The sequence below is a fragment of the Pyxicephalus adspersus genome, chromosome 2 (assembly GCF_032062135.1).
Source record: "Pyxicephalus adspersus chromosome 2, UCB_Pads_2.0, whole genome shotgun sequence".
Classification (NCBI taxonomy): domain Eukaryota; kingdom Metazoa; phylum Chordata; class Amphibia; order Anura; family Pyxicephalidae; genus Pyxicephalus; species Pyxicephalus adspersus.
In genome coordinates this window covers 4,242,284-4,265,243 of record NC_092859.1, presented here as the reverse complement: position 1 = coordinate 4,265,243, position 22,960 = coordinate 4,242,284, and the positions used below count along the sequence as shown (strand labels likewise).

General features: G+C 35.6%; 3 protein-coding genes across 3 annotated transcripts; all 3 read left to right on the top strand.

Moving 5' to 3' along the window:
• Window positions 1-5,571: 5,571 nt before the first annotated feature.
• LOC140322206 (olfactory receptor 1M1-like) lies at window positions 5,572-6,504 on the top strand. Its single transcript, XM_072398807.1, is given in 1 exon segment — window positions 5,572-6,504. A coding segment is annotated over 1 exon segment (933 nt).
• A 10,352-nt stretch (window positions 6,505-16,856) lies between these two features.
• LOC140322205 (olfactory receptor 10A7-like) lies at window positions 16,857-17,810 on the top strand. Its single transcript, XM_072398806.1, has one exon. The coding sequence runs from the start codon at window positions 16,857-16,859 to the stop codon at window positions 17,808-17,810; it is 954 nt and encodes a 317-aa protein (XP_072254907.1).
• Window positions 17,811-21,482: 3,672 nt separating this feature from the next.
• LOC140322203 (olfactory receptor 1468-like) lies at window positions 21,483-22,322 on the top strand. Its single transcript, XM_072398805.1, is given in 1 exon segment — window positions 21,483-22,322. A coding segment is annotated over 1 exon segment (840 nt).
• Window positions 22,323-22,960: the final 638 nt, after the last annotated feature.

Here is a 22,960-nt window from a genome sequence, read left to right as displayed (position 1 = left end):
GATATTTAGGGGAACCGGAATCAATGTATTACAGAGGACACAGTTCTACAGTCCAAAAAGTTTTTATTGAACAAAAACATGTTTTCTTTATTGTTAGCTTTTTCTATAATAGTATGATGACAAAGTAAAAATAAAATCTCAAACTGGGACTGCAAATATTAATTCCAATTAGGCTCTAACCACCAGTCCTAAATGACAATTCCCTTTTATTGGGATTTGGCAGGCGTGGAGCCATCACTAAATCCTGGCCGATCACTAAATCCTGGCCAAGGATGGAATGTTTGGTCCACCCATTTATCTCAAATAAAGATCTTCAGGTTTGCCAATAACTACAGCCATATCCAGGTCCTTTATTCCCTCCCTGGGTAGATGCTGACGAGTACTCACTATATTTAGCCTCACAAACCTCACAATGCTACAGTATACAATGTTTCCTTTGAATTCTAATGAACATATTGTTCACTAATCTGTTGTGAAACAGATTGTTGGCTTTTATTATTTCAGTTTATAAATAGTATAATGGTAATTCATGGTATAACAAAAAACCTATTATTTTGGAGGACATTTTTGGGCATTTTACTGATGGTCCATTTTTTTAATATTTCATGTATTGTACAAGAACAATATACACCAATTATTATAATAAAAATGTCTTCTTAGATGGTCAGAAATCCCCATTCTTGGCTGTGTGCTGCAGATATGGCTATGCTATATACATCTTCTTTATAAATAAAATCATCACCACTATGCCAATACAATATTTGTGAATGGTTGCGCAAATCATACCTGGATGATTGAAGCGCATCTTTGACATCTTCAAATGTTTGACGTCCTTTTTTACATTATCAAGTTTTATTAGAAAACATTTCCAAATTATATAGATTAGAAATAGAAAGAAACCATTACAAATCTGCAAATATGCCACATAGAGCAAATATATTAGAGAACAGAGCATATAAATGCATCCAATATTGGTATGATATTGACATACAAAGTATTGGGCTTTAAATGGTATTAATACAAAGAACCCACAGATAGATAGGGAAGAGACCAGGCTTGTATCCCTCTCCCTAAAAAACAAGAAGTGAAGAAAGGAGGAATGTCTACCTGGGGATGGCAAAAAAAAGGAAAAAAAGCATCCTTTAACAAGTGTACAGAATTCTAACAATTTAAGGTCACAATTAAGAAGGGAAATCGCCCGGTAGCTACCACATTGGTTCAGATCCTTCCCAGGTTTGAGAATGACAGATACGTAGGCGGAGAGCGTGTCTCCTGGCAGTTCTATCCCCTGTGTCAGACAATTGAGTGCCTCTAAAGGGAAGGTTAAAGGGAACAGGGAAGAAGTGGATCATACAGAGAGATTGAAAATGGCAGTGGGTAAAGAGTAATGATAATATTTAGATTATTCAAATTGATATTTTATAATCTGTATTAAATTAAAAATGTTCAAATGTTTTTGAAAACCAAAAACTTTACTAATAATGAATACCTCTTCTAGATTTTTTGAATGAAAATGTAATTAATGTAAATATAAAACAATAATGAATCCCAAGTAGAAATCATGGCACAATTAAGATCCCCAGGAGTTCCATGTAATTTATTCTACAAATCTATAAAAACAATATTCAGATAATAATACATTCATTGGACACGTCTCATGACTGTAAAGCAGTATGTAACTCTTGAATGATTTTTTCAAACACTTTAGATACAATTTGAATTGATTTTCAGGTATTTTTGAATGATATCATAAAATAGCTGACAATAGATTTTTTTTGCTCTTGATGAATAAAGTAAAAATTGCAGAATTTCATGGCATATCAATTCAATCATTCTTGAACAGATTCCTGTATCAGGCTATCTCAGACTGGCTTTGCATATTATCAACTTTTCATTTCATTCCCTTGTTACATACTGCAGGAATGGATCTGATTTCTGTACTGTTTGAACCAAGGCTTCTTTTTTCAAACTTTTCTTATCAACTGGATTACCATACTTTATACAGTTTTTGGTTTGTTATCAAGTAGATGTGAACTTCAATCTACTCAAGCTTGATATAATCAACCTTCCTTGCAATCTTCCTTCTATACGCCTCGCTCATTTTTATAATTTGTTTTCATTAAAGTTATGCCTCACAAAAACATCACTAGAATTGCCAGAATCCAGCTCTTAGGATTCCATGCTCCACAACATATAAAATATTTCATCTTTTTTGTGTTCTTTATAATTTATTGTGCGACAATATGTGGAAACCTCCTGATCATCACATTGGTATCCTACAGCAAATCCCTCCATTCTCCCATGTACTTCTTCCTCTTCCATCTGTCTGTATCAGATATCTTGCTAATAACTACAATTCTTCCTAACATGCTCTATGATGTTTTAATGGAAGAGACCACCATGCCATTTTCTGGTTGTATATCCCAGCTTTATTTCTTTGCTGTTGCAGGAATGTTAGAGTGTCTTCTTCTGGCTGTGATGTCCTTTGACCGATATTCGGCCATCTGTAGACCATTGCATTATAATCTCATAATGAACCTCAAATTTTGTTGGGTAATGGTTAGCATATGTTGGGCCCTAAGTATCTTTGTAATTTTTGTATATGCATTAATCATATCTCAGTTACAATTTTGTGATCTCAATATCATTGACCACTATTTCTGTGATTTTGACCCAATCCTAGAACTTTCCTGCTCAGATACCATAATGGTTCAGATAGCACTAAAATCTGCAATAGCTATTGTGGTTGTCATGCCATTTTGTACTATCATTGTATCTTATATTTATATTATAGTCACTATTTTTAAAATTCATTCAATCAGTGGGAGAAAGAAAGTTTTCTCAACATGCAGCTCCCACCTGACGGTTGTCTCCATCTATTATGGAACCCTTTTTTGTGTGCATTTGATACCAAGTAGAGGAAAGACATGGAACAGTTCAAAATACCTTTCATTAATGTACACTTTGGTCACTCCACTGCTGAATCCAATAATATACAGCCTGAGGAATAAAGACTTTAAAAACGCTGCAGGAAAACTCATCAACTTTCTGCTAGTTTATTACCAGTAATGTAGAATTTCCATTGACAAATTTGTAAATAAAAGCTTTGACCCTAAAAAATTTTGTAATTTTCTCATGCTGCAACATTGTTATATGGTTACATAGTTAAAAAAAAAAGTTTGAACACCTAGGAAATAAACATATCCTGGATAAAACCCTATAGACATAATTAATCCAGAGGAAGGCAAAACAATTAGAGTTTTACATGCGACAATAAAAATACAATATTCCCTATGAAGGCTTCTAAAATGTAGATTACTTTCTATTTATTTATTTGTTCATAATAATAGTAGTTTCCCCAGGCCTTATTAGGCATTAGGTTAACTGTCCTGCTCCAGCCATTTTACATCAACTGCCACTTATCTTTAGAAGATTGGTGGATAAAACTGAGCCCATTTCTCAATAATTTAGAAGGCAAAGCAGTGTCGGATAAAAGTTGGTCTCTGAGTGACTCATGAATCCACAGCAAGGAATTGCATTGTCTATCAGTTCCCATCTAAGAATGGAAAGTGTGTTTGGATGTTAACTTGGACAGTAAAAAACTTTTCAGCTGAAGGTACTGTAAGAAATAAGTAGCAGGAAGGTGCAATTTGGTCTGTTTATCCATGAAAGAAATGGAATCTTTAGTTATCTCTCCATATGCAGTGGATATAAAAAGTGTACACACCCCTGCTAAAATGCCAGGTTTTTGTGATGTTAAAAAAAAAAAACTTTTTCTTCAGCAGATGACTGAAGATTTTGTTCATCCTTAGTCTAATCAGACCATAACACATTTTCCCACATGCATTTGAAAATAGTAAATGTATTTTGTTTTTCTTTGTGAGAAAAGGCTTTTCATCCTTCAACCCTTTAAGGGAGAACAAGGTTGAACTTTTTTGCGCCACAATTTGGTATGTTTGGCGCAAAAACAACACTGCGCGTCACCAATAGAACCCCATCCCTACTGTGAATCATAGTGGTGGCAGTATCAAGCTTTGTGGTTGTTTTTCTTCAACTGAAACTGGGGCTTTAGTGGTGGAGGGAATTATAAACAGTTCTAAATACTAGTCACTAGTCGCTAGAAAGCTGTGAATTAGGAAATTCACTTTTTAGCATGACAAGGACCTCAAACATAAATCCAAATCAACAAATCCAATCTGGACAAAATTTAAGTTTTGAAAAATTCTAGGCAGAGCCCAGACCTAAATCCAATAGAAAATCTGTGTAGTAAGCAGATAAGGACTGTGCACAAGAAATGCCCTCGTAATCTCACCGAATAGCTTTTTCGAGGAAGAGTGGGCAAATATTCAAGTCAGGATATGTCATGCTGATAGACTCCGATCCATGAAGACTGAATGCTGGAATTAAATGAAAAGATGCTTTAACAAAGTATTAGCTTAAAGATGTGGATACTTATGCAACTAGTTTATATTATATTTTATGTTTTATTTTGCTTTTCCCCAAACAGATTTGCTTGTTTTTCAACTGAACTGCACAAATCACATTAAATGTGTGGGACAAGTGGTAAAATGATTTATTGTGGCCTTTTTTTATAAGGGGTGTTTTAATATAAACTGCAAAGGATTTTAAATATTTTTAGATTATAGAAGGAAATATATGTTTCATATAATTTTGAATATATATATGTACAGACATATACATATATATATAATATATATGCTATTAGACTATGTCAATTGTAAAAAAACTTTTATGCAAGTTTTATTTTTTTGCAAGTTTTATGCCAACGTACATTTATGTTTTACTTTTCAGAAAATTTGATTCATTGCCAATAGATAGTTTAGAAGAGTTGTATTTTTGGAAATGATTATGAATAATTGTTTCCTGTATTGATAATGAATCCCAAAGAAATACAATACACATTTATTATTCCCAACTGTTTCATACCATTTATTCTTCTAGTCTATAAAAGAAATAATATCCAGTTCATTAGGACAATTCTATAATATTGGACACATACCATGGATTTAAAACAATTCCAAATTCAATGCACTCTGTAAATAAATATTATCTATATTTTCAAAATGCTGTAAGTATTTTTTAAAAGGTTATATAAGACTTAGTTTGGAATCCCTGGTCAATATGAATTAGCTAACACAATAAATGTTAATTTTAGCTTTGGTTCCATGAATAAAAACTGCAGTGCCTCATCGTATATAATGCATTGTATTTTTCTGAATTTCGGTACATTTAACTATTTGGATTTTCATATAAATGTTTTATATTTTTTCCCTATTGCATACTGTGTGAACAGATGTGGTTTCTTTATTGTTTAATCGAAGGCTTTTTCTTCAAGCTATTTCCAGCACATGGGCATAGACACGTCATGCAAGTTAATGGTCTGCTTTCAAGTTATGGATGAGAATAGTGTAACCCGATTTACCGCAGCCCACCTCTCTCAGAAAGGATTTCAGGCTCATCAAAGTAAACAGTAAGTTAAAAAAAAATAATTCATTGGAAGTTTCAGTCTTGCTGCCATTTTTTCCATATTAATATTATATTTTACAGGGTATGCATCAAAGAAATGTGACCAGAATTGCTACAGTCCTTCTCTTAGGATTTCAGTCTCCTCAAAGTATAAAATATTTCATCTTTTTTCTTTTCTTCATGATTTATTTTGTTACAATATGTGGAAACCTCCTGATCATCACATTTGTCTCGTAAAGCAAATCCCTCCATTCTCCCATGTACTTCTTCCTCTCCCAGCTCTCTGTATCGGACATCCTACTTATAACAGACATTCTTCCTAACATGCTCCATGTTGTATTAATGGAAAAGGCCACCATATCGTTTTCCGATTGTATCACCCAGTTTTATTTGTTTGGTGTTGCTGGAATGTTGGAGTGTCTTCTTCTGACTTTGATGTCCTATGACAGATATTTGGCCATCTGTAAACCATTACATTATACTTTAATTATCAGTCGCCAATTTTGTTGCATAACTGTTATTTTATGTTGGGTTTTGAGCATTTTTATAGTTTTTATTAATATTTTAACTTTATCCCAATTACAATTTTGTGGTCCCAATATGATTGACCATTTTTTCTGTGATTTTGACCCAATCCTAGAGCTTTCCTGCTCAGATACAACCTTGGTTGAAATAGTTTTGAAGTCAATGATTGCTATTGTGATTTGCATACCATTCTGTACTATTATTGTATCATATATTTATATTATCATCACCATTTTTAAAATTCCTTCCATCAGTGGGAGAAAGAAAGCTTTCTCAACATGCAGCTCCCACCTGACTGTTGTATCCATCTATTACGGCACCCTATTTTGTGTATATTTGGTTCCTAGTGAAGGGCAGTCATGGAATGTGGCTAAATTTCTTTCATTGCTTTATACTGTGGTCACCCCAGTGATGAATCCAATTATATACAGCCTGAGGAATAAAGATTTTAAAAAAGCTATGGGAAAGCTTCTTAACTTTTTGTTACTTTAGTACAATAACAACATACAAAAAAAGATCTATTGGTAAATTCTCCAAAACTCTTAAATGTTAAGGTGTAGAAAGATTTTCTGTTCTGGACAAATATTAATAATCAAAATGTGTATGTTTGTAATATTAGAGAGACTCACATAGACAGAGACCCAGGGGTGAGAAAGGTTATGAACACAAGAGCAAGGAACAGCGGGGTGGCAGCTACTGTCTGCATCATACACAATAAGTCCTTACTGTAATACTGTCATAATAGTGGTTTTTGTTTTGTATTTGTTCTTATGTTATCCAACTTTTCTCCTGTTTGTATGTGTCTGTGTATAATATAATTGTTAAACACAATTGTTCTGTATCATTTATTTGCTGATAACCGCCTTAAAACTTTCGGAGGAATTTGGCAAAGAAATAGACAAGCAGGGTTTTCTGGCAAACAATATGTCATGAAGGGAGAGACAGGGCCATTAGGGGCACTACAGCTTGCACGGAGCTGGTGTGAGCCCTGAGAAGGGCCAAGGTGCAGAGTCTAAGCAGTAACCAGGTTTTCTCCAGAGCCGCTAATGGTGAGGATGTTCCGCTGCTGGTTACTGCTAGGTTGCGGTCCTTGGGCACACCAAGGTGGGCAAATCACTGTTCCAAATCACAAAGCAGAAGGATAGTCAACGAAGGTTGGGGTCAAGGCAGGCAGCAAGCAAGAGAGTTCAGTCACAAAGCCAGGGGACAATTACTCCAGGAGACAGACACCAGTTACACAGGGGCAACAGCATGCACAGGGAACACAGGAGACTTTGGATGCAACAGGAGGCACAGGTGATGCAGGGATATCCACAGACAGACAGGAACACTGGAACAGCACAGGGAAGTTGGCTTGGATCCAACAGAGTGGCCAACAAGGGGTTAACACAGGAACTGGAAAATGCTGGTTAAACCACAGGTGAACAGGAACTAGTTCAACAGAACTGGGGGCTCAGCACAATGGGGACACGTTGCACAAACACAAGTGCAGTGTGTGAGTTAGCTAAATAGCCAAGATGGTAAGAGGCTATTTTCCGTTTGGCCAGTGGATTGGATGCAATCGATAAAGCTAGGAAACAGAGGCACACCCAGCGTCAGAACTGCCCGCATGCGCAGGAGAGATGTGTCTGTGCTTTACTGAGGTGGTAAGTGTGACACAATATAGTTGTACTGTATTCAGTGATAGATTCTTATAGAATACAAATACAAATCGTAACAAAGTAAAGATCTCATATAAAAAGATCCAATCCTCGGCCAGCTAAATTGGTACTAGACATAGACAACCTACTTAATGCACACACAGTGTTAGCCGTATATTAACTTTACCTTTACCTGGTCTACCCTTTCCTCCTACTACATTGAGTGGGCTACCCTCAAACCTACATGGATGTAAATTCTTTCCCGGTAAATGTAAGTTGTATCATTTAGATTTATTTCACTGTACCCCATTATATATATATATATATATATATATATAATCAGATATTTCTACATATGTTAAATGTGATATATCAATAAGCAAACCTTATATAACCGGATACTTGACTACGAATATACATGGCTAAATGTGACAGTGTTCTAGGAATTATTAAGGCACTTTATAAGCATAATAATGAATAATGAAACAATTTGTAGTTTTTGGTCTATATATGTAACTAGCTATCACTTAAGTCGTCTTCAGGATCTGGTATTATATGTAAATTATGCCTGTGTCTTTTCTTTTTAATTGTTAATTTTAATTTATGTTTTACAAACATTCACACAGCCTCCAGTATATGCTACTACTCCGCTAGTGTGCAACAATCCCTGAGGAAGCCCTCGTTGGGTGAAACACATCAGGTATACTGGCTGCACGTATGCGACTCTGCCAACTTTACTTGCGGTTTCTTCATGGCTAACCCTGTGTGTACATTAAGTAGGTTGTCTATGTCTAGTGCCAACTTAGTTCATCGAGGATTGGATCTTTATAAATGAGATCCTCACTTTGTTATGATTTGTATTTGTATTCTATGAGAATGTTTTACTGAATACAGTATCTTGTTTGCCAAAAAACGCGCTTGTCTATCTTTGCCATATACACACTCATCTGGGGTTGGCAATATCCTTCCTGAGGGAATCATTTCACCTTTAGTACCTAAATATCAATCCACTAGTACGCCATTATGTTTATCTTACAGAGGAATTTTATTATTCAATAATAATTATATCATTTTATATTATCCTCAATACCAACTTCTTTGTAGCAAAAAGCTTTGAACTTAGAGTTGTGTATAGAAAGTCCATAGGGGATGGAAGGGATGGGTGTAGGATGTTCGATTACTACATCTTAAAATACCACCGGCAGTTGGGGAAACAGAAAAGTGTAAATGTACCGTTGCTTCCCAGGTTCCAGTGCCCTTAATCTCAATTAATCAATCTCAATAATCTTTATCTATAGACAAGTCTGGGGGGTAGTTACATCAGTTGCCTCAGAACTTAAATAATCAAAGGATTGAGCCTGGGGAGGGCACACATTGACATCCGGGGAACCCACTGGGTGGACAGAGCCAGATGGAAGGACAAGGACCTGAGACGATGTCAAGGACTGGAGGGAGAATCCTGGTACAAGACAAAAACGAGAAAGCAGATGGTCCAAGGGAGTAAAATAGCTTGTGGGCAGGAAAGAATTCAAACAGAGGAGGCCAGTGGTTGGTCCAGGAAGCAAAAGGGGAGGGCTCAGATTAAATCAGGGCTGGCAGGAGAAATTAAGAACTAAAAGCACACTCAAGGAATTAGCCAAAGCTACACTAATATAGACAAGATGACCAAGTTTAAGTGTCGCTTTCTGCAGGATCTGGTTAATCAGGGATCAAATATGTAAGAAAAAGGCTCCTTTGTGTCTTCCTCTTGTCAACATGTTTTGATACTGTACAAAAAGCAGCTCATCAGCAAATCAACATATACTGCAGTGCTTGCAAAGTGCATATGAGTGAAAGGCAGAGATGAGCTGTCTTATTCCAGTTCTTAAGGGCCGAGATATGCACACAGCTATAAATGTAGAAAAGTATGGTTTACAAAAATTCAAATATAAAAATCTTGCTCTGTATATGGCCCGCGAGGACAGGTTTTTTGCTCTTTTGTAGCCAGCTTTCAGCTGTGTTGGGAACCCATTAACCAAAGATCATATAAATAAAGATGCTGGAAGCCTACAAAAGGCTGGTAATAAATAAGGGTTGTGAAATAATATATTGTCTTTAAGGCTGAGGCCTTGTTACTAGAGATGAGTGAGCAAAAATTAAAAATTCAATCACACGGCGAATGGGGCCGTCATGTAGGCGAGAACGGCCTGTGTAAATTCGCCCGTCAAGATCAAATTTTTTAGGACCTGCAAGAGCAATCAGGAGAGCGGAAATGACAGCTCCGCTCCCCTGATTGCTCTTGCAGCCCTGTCGTATGTGTTTTGAATAGAGGTTCTCCATCCAAGAACACAGGAGTCCCGTGGCTGTGCTCATCATGAATGAATGCAGCCGTGGGAATTATCCTGTGATGATTCCTACGGCTGCATTCATTGACGAGCACAGCCGCGGGACTCGCCCTGACAGTGTGAGTACCGCCGCTCATTAATGAATGCAGCCGTGGGATTCCCAGGGCTGCATTTATTGATGAGCACAGCTGTGGGACCCACACTGACAGGAGGAGTACCACGGCTGCATTCATAAATGCAGCCCTGGGAATCCTCCTGTGTGCGATCCCCGGGCACTAGAGGTTAAATGAGGGCTTGCCCTCATTTTCCCTCTAGTGCCCAGGGATTGCGCACAGGAGGATTCCCGAGCCGCATTTATGAATGCATCTGCAGTTTTCCTTCTGTAATGATTTCCTTGATCCTCCAATGGGTCCGCAAAATTGGTTTGCTGAAATTTCGCATACTCATTAGAATTTTAGGGAAATGTTTGCGAGAATGTCCGAGGCATTCTCGCTCATCCGTACTTGTTACATTATATAAGGTTCCACTTACTCATAAATATCATACCCAACAGTACAAGTATCCTAAAGTAGTTTTTTGAACCATAATCACATACATGACTACATGATAAAATATTAGGGAGAGGATTTTTTGGTATATGCATTGGCCACTCTTTTCTTCTTGGATTTTTTGCTTAAAAAACACCTACGAAAATGTATTTTCCTGAATGGTTGGCACTTGAAGGACTTGATAGATTAGTAGGTGTCATTATTAAACATTATGTTTTTTTGTTTTTTTAACTGAGATTTCTGAATATGTTAAATCTTTATTGATAAAGAATTTTATGTTGATGTATTGTTGTTTCTTATTTGTATATAGTTTGACTAGACATTTTGAGCCTTAATATACAGTCTGATGAAGAAGTTTGGTTCCATGAAATGTGTCACCGATTGAAAATGGCTACCACTATTGTATTTATGTGTTCATGATTTTTTGGTACCACTTTTAAATGGTTACTATTTTGTATTTGTGTGATTATATTTATTTGCTTTTAAATTAATAAATTTTGTTTTTCAACTATTCAATTTTGTGGTATTATTGTACTGTTAGTCATTGACTGAAAATGTGGCAGTAATCTATCCTAGCAATTGGTTGAAAGGTCCAGGTATTGTCCCCATGGGAGCAGTGACATTCTCTATCATAGCAGCTGGATGTAGAGGAAAAAAAGTAAAAAAAATTGTCTGCTCTGTCATACAGGAACAGCCATACCTTAACTTGTGGTGAAGGCCTTCAACTGTCACTATCAATGACAGGTCAAATTTAACTGTAAAAATTAACTATTGAGGTTGGCCAGTCAGATTCCAGGGGGCCAGAAATGGGCATAGGGGGCCATATATTTGCCTTCAGGCTCTATTCCTAGAAGTAGGGGACATTAGGCAGGTTTTTTTATAAACCTAGAGCTTGAGAGTATTCCAACCAGCATGTTTAAATTACTTACATGATTTTTCAATTAAATTGTTACATTGTTTCACTTAAGCTGTCACCAGTATGTTTCTCATATTATCCCTTAAATAAAGCAAGTCAAATTGAATACCCATAAGGAGCTACAAATGTTGCTTTTTTAAGGTGTGACAACAAATAATTGGAATATAATGATAAAAAAACTAAATCCCAGTGCAAAATAACCTCTGATGACTTTAATGACTTTTCTGGGTATACTTACAAGAAAATGTCATACCAAAGGTTTCCCCTGGTCCCCTTAACCTCTCAGAAAATTTGGTGACAATACTATATAATAATATAAAAAGATACCTGGTATAGACTTCAATACAATCAATCATTAAAGTCAACTTTTGTATTGGGAAGTTGTTTTTAAATAAAAAAAGGGCAGTTTTGCCCATTTCTAACGCTCACCCGTATATAATGCCATTTTAATCCATCTAACCCTATAATTTATCAACAATCCACATAACTAAAACAATCAACAAAAGTCCAAGGCTCCATGCCACTATGATGATTGGATTGTATTATTGGAAAAGGAAGCTTTCACAACTTTCAATTCCCATCATGTTCCTCACCATTTATTGGTAATTGGATTAGGGTGGTCTGTGTGGGTCTGCTGGGGTATTGGCTTAACATTCATTAGAAATGAAAAAGCTCCTTGGATGGACAGTCTTCAATATTACAAAACAAGGCTGGTTCAATGTAACTAACCACTACTAGATCTAGTATTCATGCTTTCATTTGCTTTAATTAAATATTGGCTAAGATCATTTTTTCAAAGACTAAATTAGATATCTCTAAATAAATTCCCTGCGTGCCATCAGTAATGAGTCAAATGAAAATATTGCTAAATGTTCAGATTTCCTTTGGGTCCACATAATTTATTACACTGGCTTTTAAAAGACATCGTTGTCATAATCAGAAAGTTCCCCCTTTAGTAGCCAAAGCTTTACGTTTATGGGGATCTCATCTTGATCACTGCTTGATGCTATATGGAATTCCCAACAGTTTTTTTAAACATGGTAAGAATCTAATGTCTTTCACTTTGAAGATAAATATGTTAAAAAAAAAACTAACTTTAAAATATTTTAAAAATTTACTATGAAAGCAGAGAAAAAATAAAATAAAAATGAACATGCATAGTAAATATTGTTTCAATATATAAAATATATAAATATGAATATATAATATGCTCCTTCCTTTCCTTTTTCAAAAATGTCTCTGCATATGTTTTGGTATTTAAAATGAATATGTGTAAAGAGAGACATTGTAGTAGGTAAAATAAATGCATTTGTGTTCAACAAGAAAAGTAAGGGTTTAGTGGCAATTTAACAAAAATATAACAATTTATTTAAGATAAAAAATCCCTAATAGTACATAAAAATGCTTAAACCATGTGTAAGATATTCTTAACAATATCTAGTTGGATACTTCTATCTTTAACTCTGTCTAAACATTTTAACACTGTCTAAACAGCAAAAATTTTTACTAAAGTTGGGTAATTTAAACTACAAGCCCATTTATTTAGCATTATATTTCTCCTCTTATTTATTGCATATGTCATTGTATTTTGCTTTATTTGCAATATCCACCATAATTATCTCATATATTTGAATATATAATCCACATATTTTAAAAGCAGGTCTATCTTTTATTAACATATAAATGTGGCTAATTTTATTATTGGCTTCTATTCTTACTGCCTAATACAGTCCCTGAAATCTAATCTCCACACTTGTCACCCATCCCAGTAGGGAACCCATTTTTTTAGGATTGATACTTGGACTCTCAGCAAGAGTCCTCTTCGAAAAATTCTTGGCTGATATCCCATCATAACTACTAGTCTGCATCATTAAACATAAGTCTCTTTTCTTAGCAATTAAGCTGTATGTACTTCCAAATAACGTTACCTGTTACCATTTATGCAAATTGAAATTCTGTAACTTGTTGATGTAATGTAATCTCTAGAATCTTCGTTATGTGGCCTGTGAATCTCTACCTCCCCTGATGAAGCTGAATAGTGAAATGCGTTGGGCACTTAGATTGCCTTTTTGTACTAAAATGATACAGAATCAATATGAATTGTGCACATAATTACTAGCCTAGATATGGCATTATGCATGTTTATGTACTATTAAGTGATTCCTTGTTCCTAAATTATAATAAAATAAAAAAAAGTTATAACTGGCCAAGCTGCAGGATAAAATGAAAAGCTTTTAAAAAGTGTGGACTTGGATGTCCTTCCATCTCCCTGAGTATTCAATACCTGTCTACTTGATGTCTAATTTAGCGTATCCACCAGTCTTTGGTTGGATATTACCCAATGCCACAAGCTTGCTTCCTGCGCCTTGGCTCAGGTCTCCCCCTTTTTTCTTTTCCTTCCTGCCCACTCCCTAGCTGGTACCCTAGAAACTTTGAGCTGAATGATCAACATTCCTTTGGAGACCCTAGGTTCTTCCATATCTGGGGGTACCTGTTCTAATGAAAAGGAAGCTTTCAGTTGTGTTGGAAATGCACTAGGGAATTGTGTATTATTGAGTTTACACGTGTTTATGTACTCTGAAACTCGCCCTGAGGAGCGAGTTTGTACTAAAGACATTATACCATGCCTCTGGATCGTGGTTTAGTTTAGTCTGGACCTTACTTACTTTGTAGAATGTGCTGTGTATCCCACTGTAATTTTGTATGTTGTCTTGCGTTTTGAATATGTATTTGTTTATTTTGAAAAAAAATGCAATGAAAATCATTAAAAAAAATTTATTATTTGTTAAATTGTCACTAAGCTCCCTTTTCTTGGTGACTGATTCTGCTTTAGAGGCCAGGAATTCCTACTCTACAAATAAACAAGTAGTTGAATATTATCTACTCCTTTCAATCCATTAAGGTAAATCGGTTGCACAAAAAAATAGGAATGTTCATTGTGCATGACTGGATGATAAAATATATATATCATTCACTAAGCTAAATGAACATTCTCTCTTTAGGAAGTCAAAATGTATTCTAGTATATAGACCCCATTGTGTGAAGATGTATTGTAAAAACCCTATAATCACCAAATATCCTTATTGGAAATCATCCTACCTTCCTTTCCTTTCTAATAAGCTGCATTCAGAAGTTGGTCTGAACATGTTATACTTTCAGGTTCTGGATGAGAACAACTGGACCAGTATCACTACAGTCCACCTCTTAGGATTCCAGGCCTCACCAGCTATCCAGTATTCAGTCTTTTTCCTCTTCCTTTCCATTTGTAATGTGACAATATGTGGAAACCTCCTGATCATCACATTGGTGTTCTTCAGTAAATCCCTCCATTCTCCCATGTACTTCTTCCTCTCCCAGCTCGCTGTATCAGACCTCCTATTAATAACTGACACCCTTCCTAATGCACTCCATGCAATTTTGGTAGAAGAAGCCATCATTTCATTGTCCGATTGTATCACCCAATTGTTTTTCCTTGCCATCTCTGGAGGCCTGGAGTGTCTTCTTCTGACTGTGATGGCTTATGACAGATATTTGGCTATCTGTAAACCCTTGCATTACACTTTAATAATGAATCGTGATTTGTGCTTTTTATTGATTATTTTGTGTTGGACATTAAGCATACTAACAGTGTTGTATAACACCTTAACCATTAAAAAATTACAATTCTGTGGTCCCAACAATATTGACCACTTTTTCTGTGATCTTTACCCACTCCTTGAACTCTCCTGTTCTGATACCAATGGTAGGCTGTGCTCAATACAAACTTTGGTTTTCAAACAATTCTCCTGCCACTTATGAAATAGGGACAAACAGTTAAAAAGGGCTGATAAGTTAGAATGGCCATGACCTGATTTGCATTAATATTGGCATAATTTTTATTCACTGTCTTAGTTTTACATTTTTTGGTGGCAGTGGTGACAGTGTTAGTGGTGGTGTATTACAAAATAAATAGGTCAATCGGCATTTGGAGGCAAATTTTTTGCATGTTCAAAGTTAAAATGATAATTTTTTCCGAAAAAAAAATTGGAAACCATGGAAGTGGGAGCTTCAGGTCCTGAGGATTTTGTTCTTCAGTTTTTTTTCCTTCCCTATAGGGATGAGGGAGAATCCCTCTGGCATTCTTGCGAAAATTTCCTCAAACTTCAGATGGTTGCGAAACTATCGGAAGATCTTGGAAATTTTAACAGGAGGATTCGCAGGGAATCCTCCTGTTTGCATTCCCCAGGGCACTAGGGGTTAATTAACCTCTAGTCCCGGGGATATTCTCAATGAATGCAGTCGCCTTGAGCCGCATTCATTGAGAAGATGTGTGATCCCCGGCACTGGAGGTTTATTAACCCCTACTGCTGAAGATCGCACATGTTAAAAAAAAAATTGATCGGCTAATTTACATCGGCCGTGACCAGGGACACATTATTCCATTTTCATCCTCATCTGCCACATGAAGAAGCCCTATCTGCTTATCTGGGAAAAAGACTGTGCCAAGCAAATCCAACTTTATCCTTCTTAACATCCATCTAAAAAGAGTACAAAAATCAAATTTTGGTTCTGCTACTATAAATGCTGCTTCAATTCCCTGAGTGCCATCAGTAATGAGTCAAACTAAAATTTTGCTAAATGTTTAGATTTCCTTTGGGTCCACATAATTCCTCACACTGGTCTATAAAAGATAGCGTTATCATAATCAGAACATTTACTGTCTACTGTTAGTAGACAGAGCCTTACGTTCATGGAAATTTCATCTTAATCACTGCTTGTTGCTATATGTAATTACAAATGGATCTTTTAAACATGGTAAGAATCTCAATTCTTTACCTTTGAAGATACTGTATATATTTTTATAAAACTAGCTTTAAAAATGTAAAATGTTGCTATGAAAGCAGGAAAAAATAAAATAAAATTAATATGTTTGGTAAATATTGTTTCAAATATTTTCCTTTCTTTTCTTTGTACAAAAATGTCTAAATAAACAGTTGAAGTGTATTTATGCTCATGAGTAGAAGTCACCAAGAAAAGAAGGGGGTTTAGTGGTAATATAGCAAATTATAACAATTTATTTAGGTGCGGAAAAACACTTAATAGTACATAAACATGCATAGCACCATGTGCATGATATTCATAAACTTTTATCTCGGTGGATAGTTCTGTCTATCTCTAATATAAACTCGCACAGAAAAATAGGATTGTTCATTGTACATGATTGAATGATTACATATATATCTCTTTCACTAAGATAAACATTCTCTTTAGGAAATCATCATGTACTCTAAGAAATCAACTCCATTGGGTGAAGATATAAGGTGGGACTCTTATAATAAGCAAATATCCTAATATTAATTAATATTGAAAAATCATCCTATCGTTCTTTCTTGCTCCCTTCCTTTCTAATCAACTGCATTCAGAAGTTGGTCTGAACATGTTATATTTTCAAGTTCTGGATGAGAACTGGACCAGTATCACTACAGTCCACCTCTTAGGATTCCAGGCCTCTCCAGCTATCCAATATTCAGTCTTTTTCCTTTTCCTTTCCATTTGTAATGTGACAATATGTGGAAACCTGCTGATCATCACATTGGTGTTCTTCAGTAAATCCCTCCATTCTCCTATGTACTTCTTCCTCTCCCAGCTCTCTGTATCTGATATATTATTAGTAATTGACACTCTTCCCGGTGCACTAAATGCTACTTTGGTAGAAGAAGCCATCATTTCATTCTCTGATTGTATCACACAGTTGTATTTTCTTTGTATGTCGGGAGGCCTGGAGTGTCTTCTTCTGACTGTTATGGCATATGACAGATATTTGGCTATCTGTAAACCCTTACATTACACTTTAATGATGAATCGTGATTTGTGTTTTGCATTTATTATTTTGTGTTGGACTTTAAGCATAGTAACAGTGTTTTATAACATTTTAACCATTAAAAAATTACAATTCTGTGGTCCCAACATTATTGACCACTTTTTCTGTGATCTTTACCCACTCCTTGAACTCTCCTGTTCTGATACCAAAATCGTTCAACTAGAATCAACAATTATATGTGTAATTTTTATTGTTATTCCATTTTTTATTATCATTGTATCATATGTTTATATTATAATCACCATTTTAAATATTCCATCTGTTACCGGCAGACAGAAAGCTTTCTCCACATGCAGCTCCCACCTGACCGTTGTGTCCACGTATTATGGAACCCTCATATGTGTTTATTTGGCACCTACTAAAGGACAGCTAACCAACATGACAAAATACCTTTCTTTACTGTATGTTTTAGTCACCCCGCTGCTAAATCCAATGATATACAGCCTGAGGAATAAAGACCTGAAAAATGCTTTTGTAAAATGTATTTTTGAATTTACTAATAAATATTAAGGTTACTTGTAGGAACAAGGGTTTTGTTGATTCTGTTCTGTGCACTCTTTTCCATGAGCATCTTATTATTAGTTATTATTAGAGTGGTCACCATTTCTATTTTGCTTGCAGTATTTGGTGTGGGGAGAAGCTAGAGGTCCTTGGCTGCCATTTAGTAAGTCAGGTTGAAAAATACATAAGTCCATCAAGTTCAACTACCAAGAAAATAAACATCTAAAACCCTATAACACATAGTTGGTCCAGAGAAAGGCAAAAAAAAAAAACCCTGGTACAATTTGTTTCAACATGGGCAAAAAATTCCTTCCTGATTCCATGAGGCAATCGGATGTTCCCTGGCTCAGCGTTCTCTATTATCTTTACTTTAAAGCTTTAATACCGATTTATATTCTGTGCTTCTAGATAAGCATTCAGCTTTTTCTTAAAGCAATCTATAGAACTTGCAGAAACTACTTCTATCGTTCCCTATATTAGCCCAGAAATTGGCCCTTTGTCTAGCCATGCATTTTTTAATATTGAATTTTATATGGCTACACCAACATTATTTCTTAAGTTGGCCATATCCATCAGTAGAAAATGGGGACTGGCAAGCCAGTTGGGAGTTCAAATCTAAGGTTGGAATAGCACTAATTTGAGTTAACCACAACTTTTCGTCAATTAAATTACACTTCCTTTTTATACTGCCTATAGCATGCCTATATGTTTCACATGTGGATCTGAGTACAGTAAGATGAGGGCAAATATTTTGAAACCCACTAATAAAATTTCCAGATTCCATTACGCTCCCCAGAAGACCCCTCAATTAATTTGGGGAACAGGTTTAAGGGATTCAGATTTTATTTTGTTTGATACCACCAGTTGTGTTATGCAGAGATAGGGTTACTATTATTATTATTATTATTATTATTAATATTATTATTAAAATTAATAAACAGGATTTACATAGGGTTGGAGTTTTCTACAATGACAAAAAAAATTTTCCAACTACTGTTCTACTCTATATTTTGGCAAGAACCACTCAACTACATACAATGAGATAATTATCTATCACGTGTTGTATCATCTGCAGTCTCATTGCAGCACAACTCTTTGAAATTTTGTTTATATCTAATTCATTTTGGCCCATTATTACTTATTACATGTCCTGTTGCTGGTACATTTTATACTACATTATCATCAAAGAGTTTGCAAAATGAGTCAGGTAGACTAATTTCTACTGATCAAAATCTACTAGTCAAAGCAGACGTAATGGAAAACCGTGTGTTTCTGCTGAAAATACCTAAAAAAAAGAATGTTGTATACCTTAAGCTAGATTGAGACCTGTGGTGGTAACAAACATTTTTTTCTAAACTCTGGGTGGCTGGCATCATGTACAACTATCACTGCAGAAAGCTGTGGTTACCATGCTGGTTAAGTGTGCTTTACATTTTTAACCTCCCGACCGTTAAGCCCGACCTTCGTACAGGCTAAAAAAAGTTGCTATTTTTGTTAAGCCGGAGATTTTTCGTACATTAAAATCCCCACTTACCTGGTCCCGCTGTGCTCATCCAGCGTCGTGTTCCAGTGTCGTCCTCCGTCGATCGTCGTCCGTCGATCTCCCTCTCCAGCGTCGGGTGCCAGCGGGACCGGTAAGATGCCGGCTGGCATCTTGTGTTCCGCCGGCCGGCATCTTGTGTTCCTTCTTACCTGGTCCCGCTGATTGTCCCACGTCCTTCTTCGTCCAGCGCCGGGTGCCTTCTGAAACGAGAAGCCTGCCGGCGGAGAAATAAAGGCCGGCCGGCTTTTCCCTGCGTGATGACGTCGGCGCGTGTGCGGGAAATTCAAATTTGCCCATTGTTCTCCTTGCTGAAGAAGCAGCTGTAACTGAGAATCAGTAGTGCAAGGATATCCCTGCATATGTTTTATCCATTTTGTGGATCTGTGCTCCCACTGATTCTCCTGCTGATTCCCAAATTGTACAACACCAAATATCCAATTATCAGTCTTTAATGGGCAGGAAGGTTTTGATATGAGTAAAAAATTAATTGCTCCTCTAACAAGATGGTCACCACCATGAACATAACATATCTTGTTAGATCAATTAGCTACAATAAAATATAAAAAAAAAAAAACTAATTAAAGACATTTCCATTAACCTCATAATTCCAACCCCTATTTTATAAAGATAAAGATAGATATGAATGCTGTGATATGGGCTTGACATTTAGTGTAACTTGTAAAGTTATATTAGTAAATTGTGAGAAATCTTCATTTTTACTACACAAAGCTTAAGGTTAATTAAATTCAGTAAAAAAGATAATTACCCTAAGTGCCAATGGTAATGAGTTCAAAATATCACTAGGTGTGTAGATTTCCTTAGGGACCACATAAGTCATCACACATCATTATAAAAGACACAGTCATAATGAGAACATTTACCATTCAGTAAACAAGACTTCACGGGTAGAGAGATGATATCTTGATCACTGATATGTGTAGCTCTCATCGACTCTTTAAAACATGGTAAGAATTTACTATTTTTACACTTTGCTAAATACTTTATAAAAACTAGTATCTGAAAAGTGAAAAAAAGAAAGCTTTAAAAAAAAAAAAGAAAATCGTATTAGCACTGTAAATATTTTTTAAGAAGCTTTCTAGTGTTTTATATTTTTTTCAAAAAATTCCCTGCATATGCAAAATATGGTTTAATGTTTTTTGTTTTTTTTTAAACTCAGTAAACATTCAGTTTGCAAACAGAGATATGAATGATGATCATTCATAAAAGAAATAGGTGAGCATTTTCTACTATGTATAAAATCAATATTTTGTGAAGGAGTTACTAAAAAGGCAGAGCAGGTTTACCTAGGCATTTACCTATTATTAGTGTAATGAATCTGAAATTCACCAAATATTCTTTAGTGGAGAAACATTCATGGCAATTAAAAACACATGGACGTGGTATATCCTCCAGCAGAGAATGTTTAGTGGATGTCAGATTTAAAAATAGACCCTTGACTTTTCACTTAGCTTATTGAATAGAAAGAACTTTAAATACCCCACATTGGTAAGAATATCTTTAAAAATGGTCACACTTTATTGGATGTTTAGAATCCACAAAGATCTACATCATTCACAATGGTGAAAATTTAGGTGGAAAAGAGTACCTACTCAAAAAGAAAAACAGGATGTTAAAATTTCAAGTAGTTCTTTTAACCTAGCACCTGAACATTAGGTTTAAAAAGAAGAGATGCAGTTGATTTTATTAAACTAAATTTCTCATTATGAAAAAAGTAGAAAAGAGGCAGGGTATTTTTGGCAAAGAATTTAAGTGCCGATTTTCTACTTTTTTCATACTCTGACTCATTACGAGGTTGGCTGCCATATTGTTCATATCATAGGTAGTCTCACCTCTCTATTTGTTGAATGTAAATTTATCATTAACTTTTACCACGTTTGATCAGCATTTGACACTGTAGTTAGTCAACCACAAGTCAACCATCCCACTGGGAACATTTCTTTCTAAACTGAATTTAGTAATTGGTCTGAAATTATTCAAACAATTTTATCTTTTGTTTTCAGGTTATGGATAATAAAAACTTGACCAGTATCACTACAATCCATCTCTTAGGATTTCAGGCATCTCCAGCTATTCAGTATTCAGTCTTTTTTCTTTTCCTTTGCATTTGCAATGTAACAATGTGCGGAAACCTCCTGATCATCACATTGGTGTCCTACAGCAAATCCCTCCATTCTCCTATGTACTTCTTCCTCTCTCAGCTTGCTTTATCAGATCTCTTACTAATAACTGACACACTTCCAAACACACTCCATGCTATTTTGATAAAGGAGGCCGTCATTTCATTTTCTAATTGCATTACCCAGTTGTATTTTCTTTGTATTTCGGGAGGCTTGGAGTGTCTTCTTCTGACTGTGATGGCCTATGACAGATATTTGGCTATCTGTAAACCATTACATTACACTTTAATAATGAATCATAGTATGTGTTGGATATTGATCATCCTGTGTTGGGCTTAAAGCATATTTTCAGTGTTGTATAACATCTTAAACATTGAAAAGTTACACTTTTGTGGCCCCAATATTATTGACCACTTTTTTTGTGATCTTTTCCCAGTCATTAAACTCTCCTGTTCTGATATCACCATCGTTCAACTGGAATCAATACTGATAGGTGCGGCTTTCCTTGTCATTCCATTTTTTATTGTCATTGTATCATATATTTATATTGTAACGACCATTTTAAAAATCCCAACAATTGCTGGCAGACAGAAAGTTTTCTCCACATGCAGCTCCCACCTGACTGTTGTGTCCACCTATTATGGAACCCTCATGTGTGTTTATTTGGCACCTAATAAAGGACAGTCATCCAACATGACAAAATACCTGTCATTACTGTATGTTGTAGTCACCCCACTACTAAATCCAATAATATACAGCCTGAGGAATAAAGACCTGAACAATGCTTTTGGAAAACTTATTTCTGAATTTACATTGAAATATAAAAGCAGCCTACCTTAACCTGGGTTTTGGAAAACTCTAACTGAAACTGTCCTACCACTGGCCAATTTTAGACTGTTTTATTATCTGCTTTTTATTCTTGTAGCAAATGTTTCTGAATTTGTTATCATTAATACATTTTAATACATTTTGGTCCATTCTTTCTCAATACAAATGTCCAGTTGTGGTTAAATGTTATGCTTCATTATCTTTTACAGTGAAATTATTTCTATGAGTTTTGAAAAAATGGCCCAGCATAAAATACAGGGTAGACCTCAGCATATTGCTGGTCAAATTCCACTGGTCAAAGCAGACCTATTAATTTTGGATGGAAACATTTGTGTCCCTGCTGAACTACCTGAATAAAAGTATTTTGTAGACCTTAAGCTAGGATGAGACCTTTGGGGGAACAAACATTCCTTCTCAGAGTGGCTGGCCTCTTACACAGCACTTGTTTGCCAGCATTGTTGTGTTGGTTTTTAAAGAACCTGAATTTTGAACATTTTAGAGTGGGTGGCAATCAGCAGTGAAACATTTTCTATTGAGCTATTGTAGGTGAGATGTCTCACACACACAAACACACTCACACTACATGAGGTAGTCACTTGGAATGGTTTTCCAACAGTCTCTATAGAGTTCCCAGAGGAGCTAAGCATTGG

Coding starts and splice junctions, on each gene's coding strand:
- LOC140322205 (XM_072398806.1), top strand. CDS start 16,857: ATGTTATATTTTCAAGTTCTGGATGAGAACTGGACCAGTATCACTACA.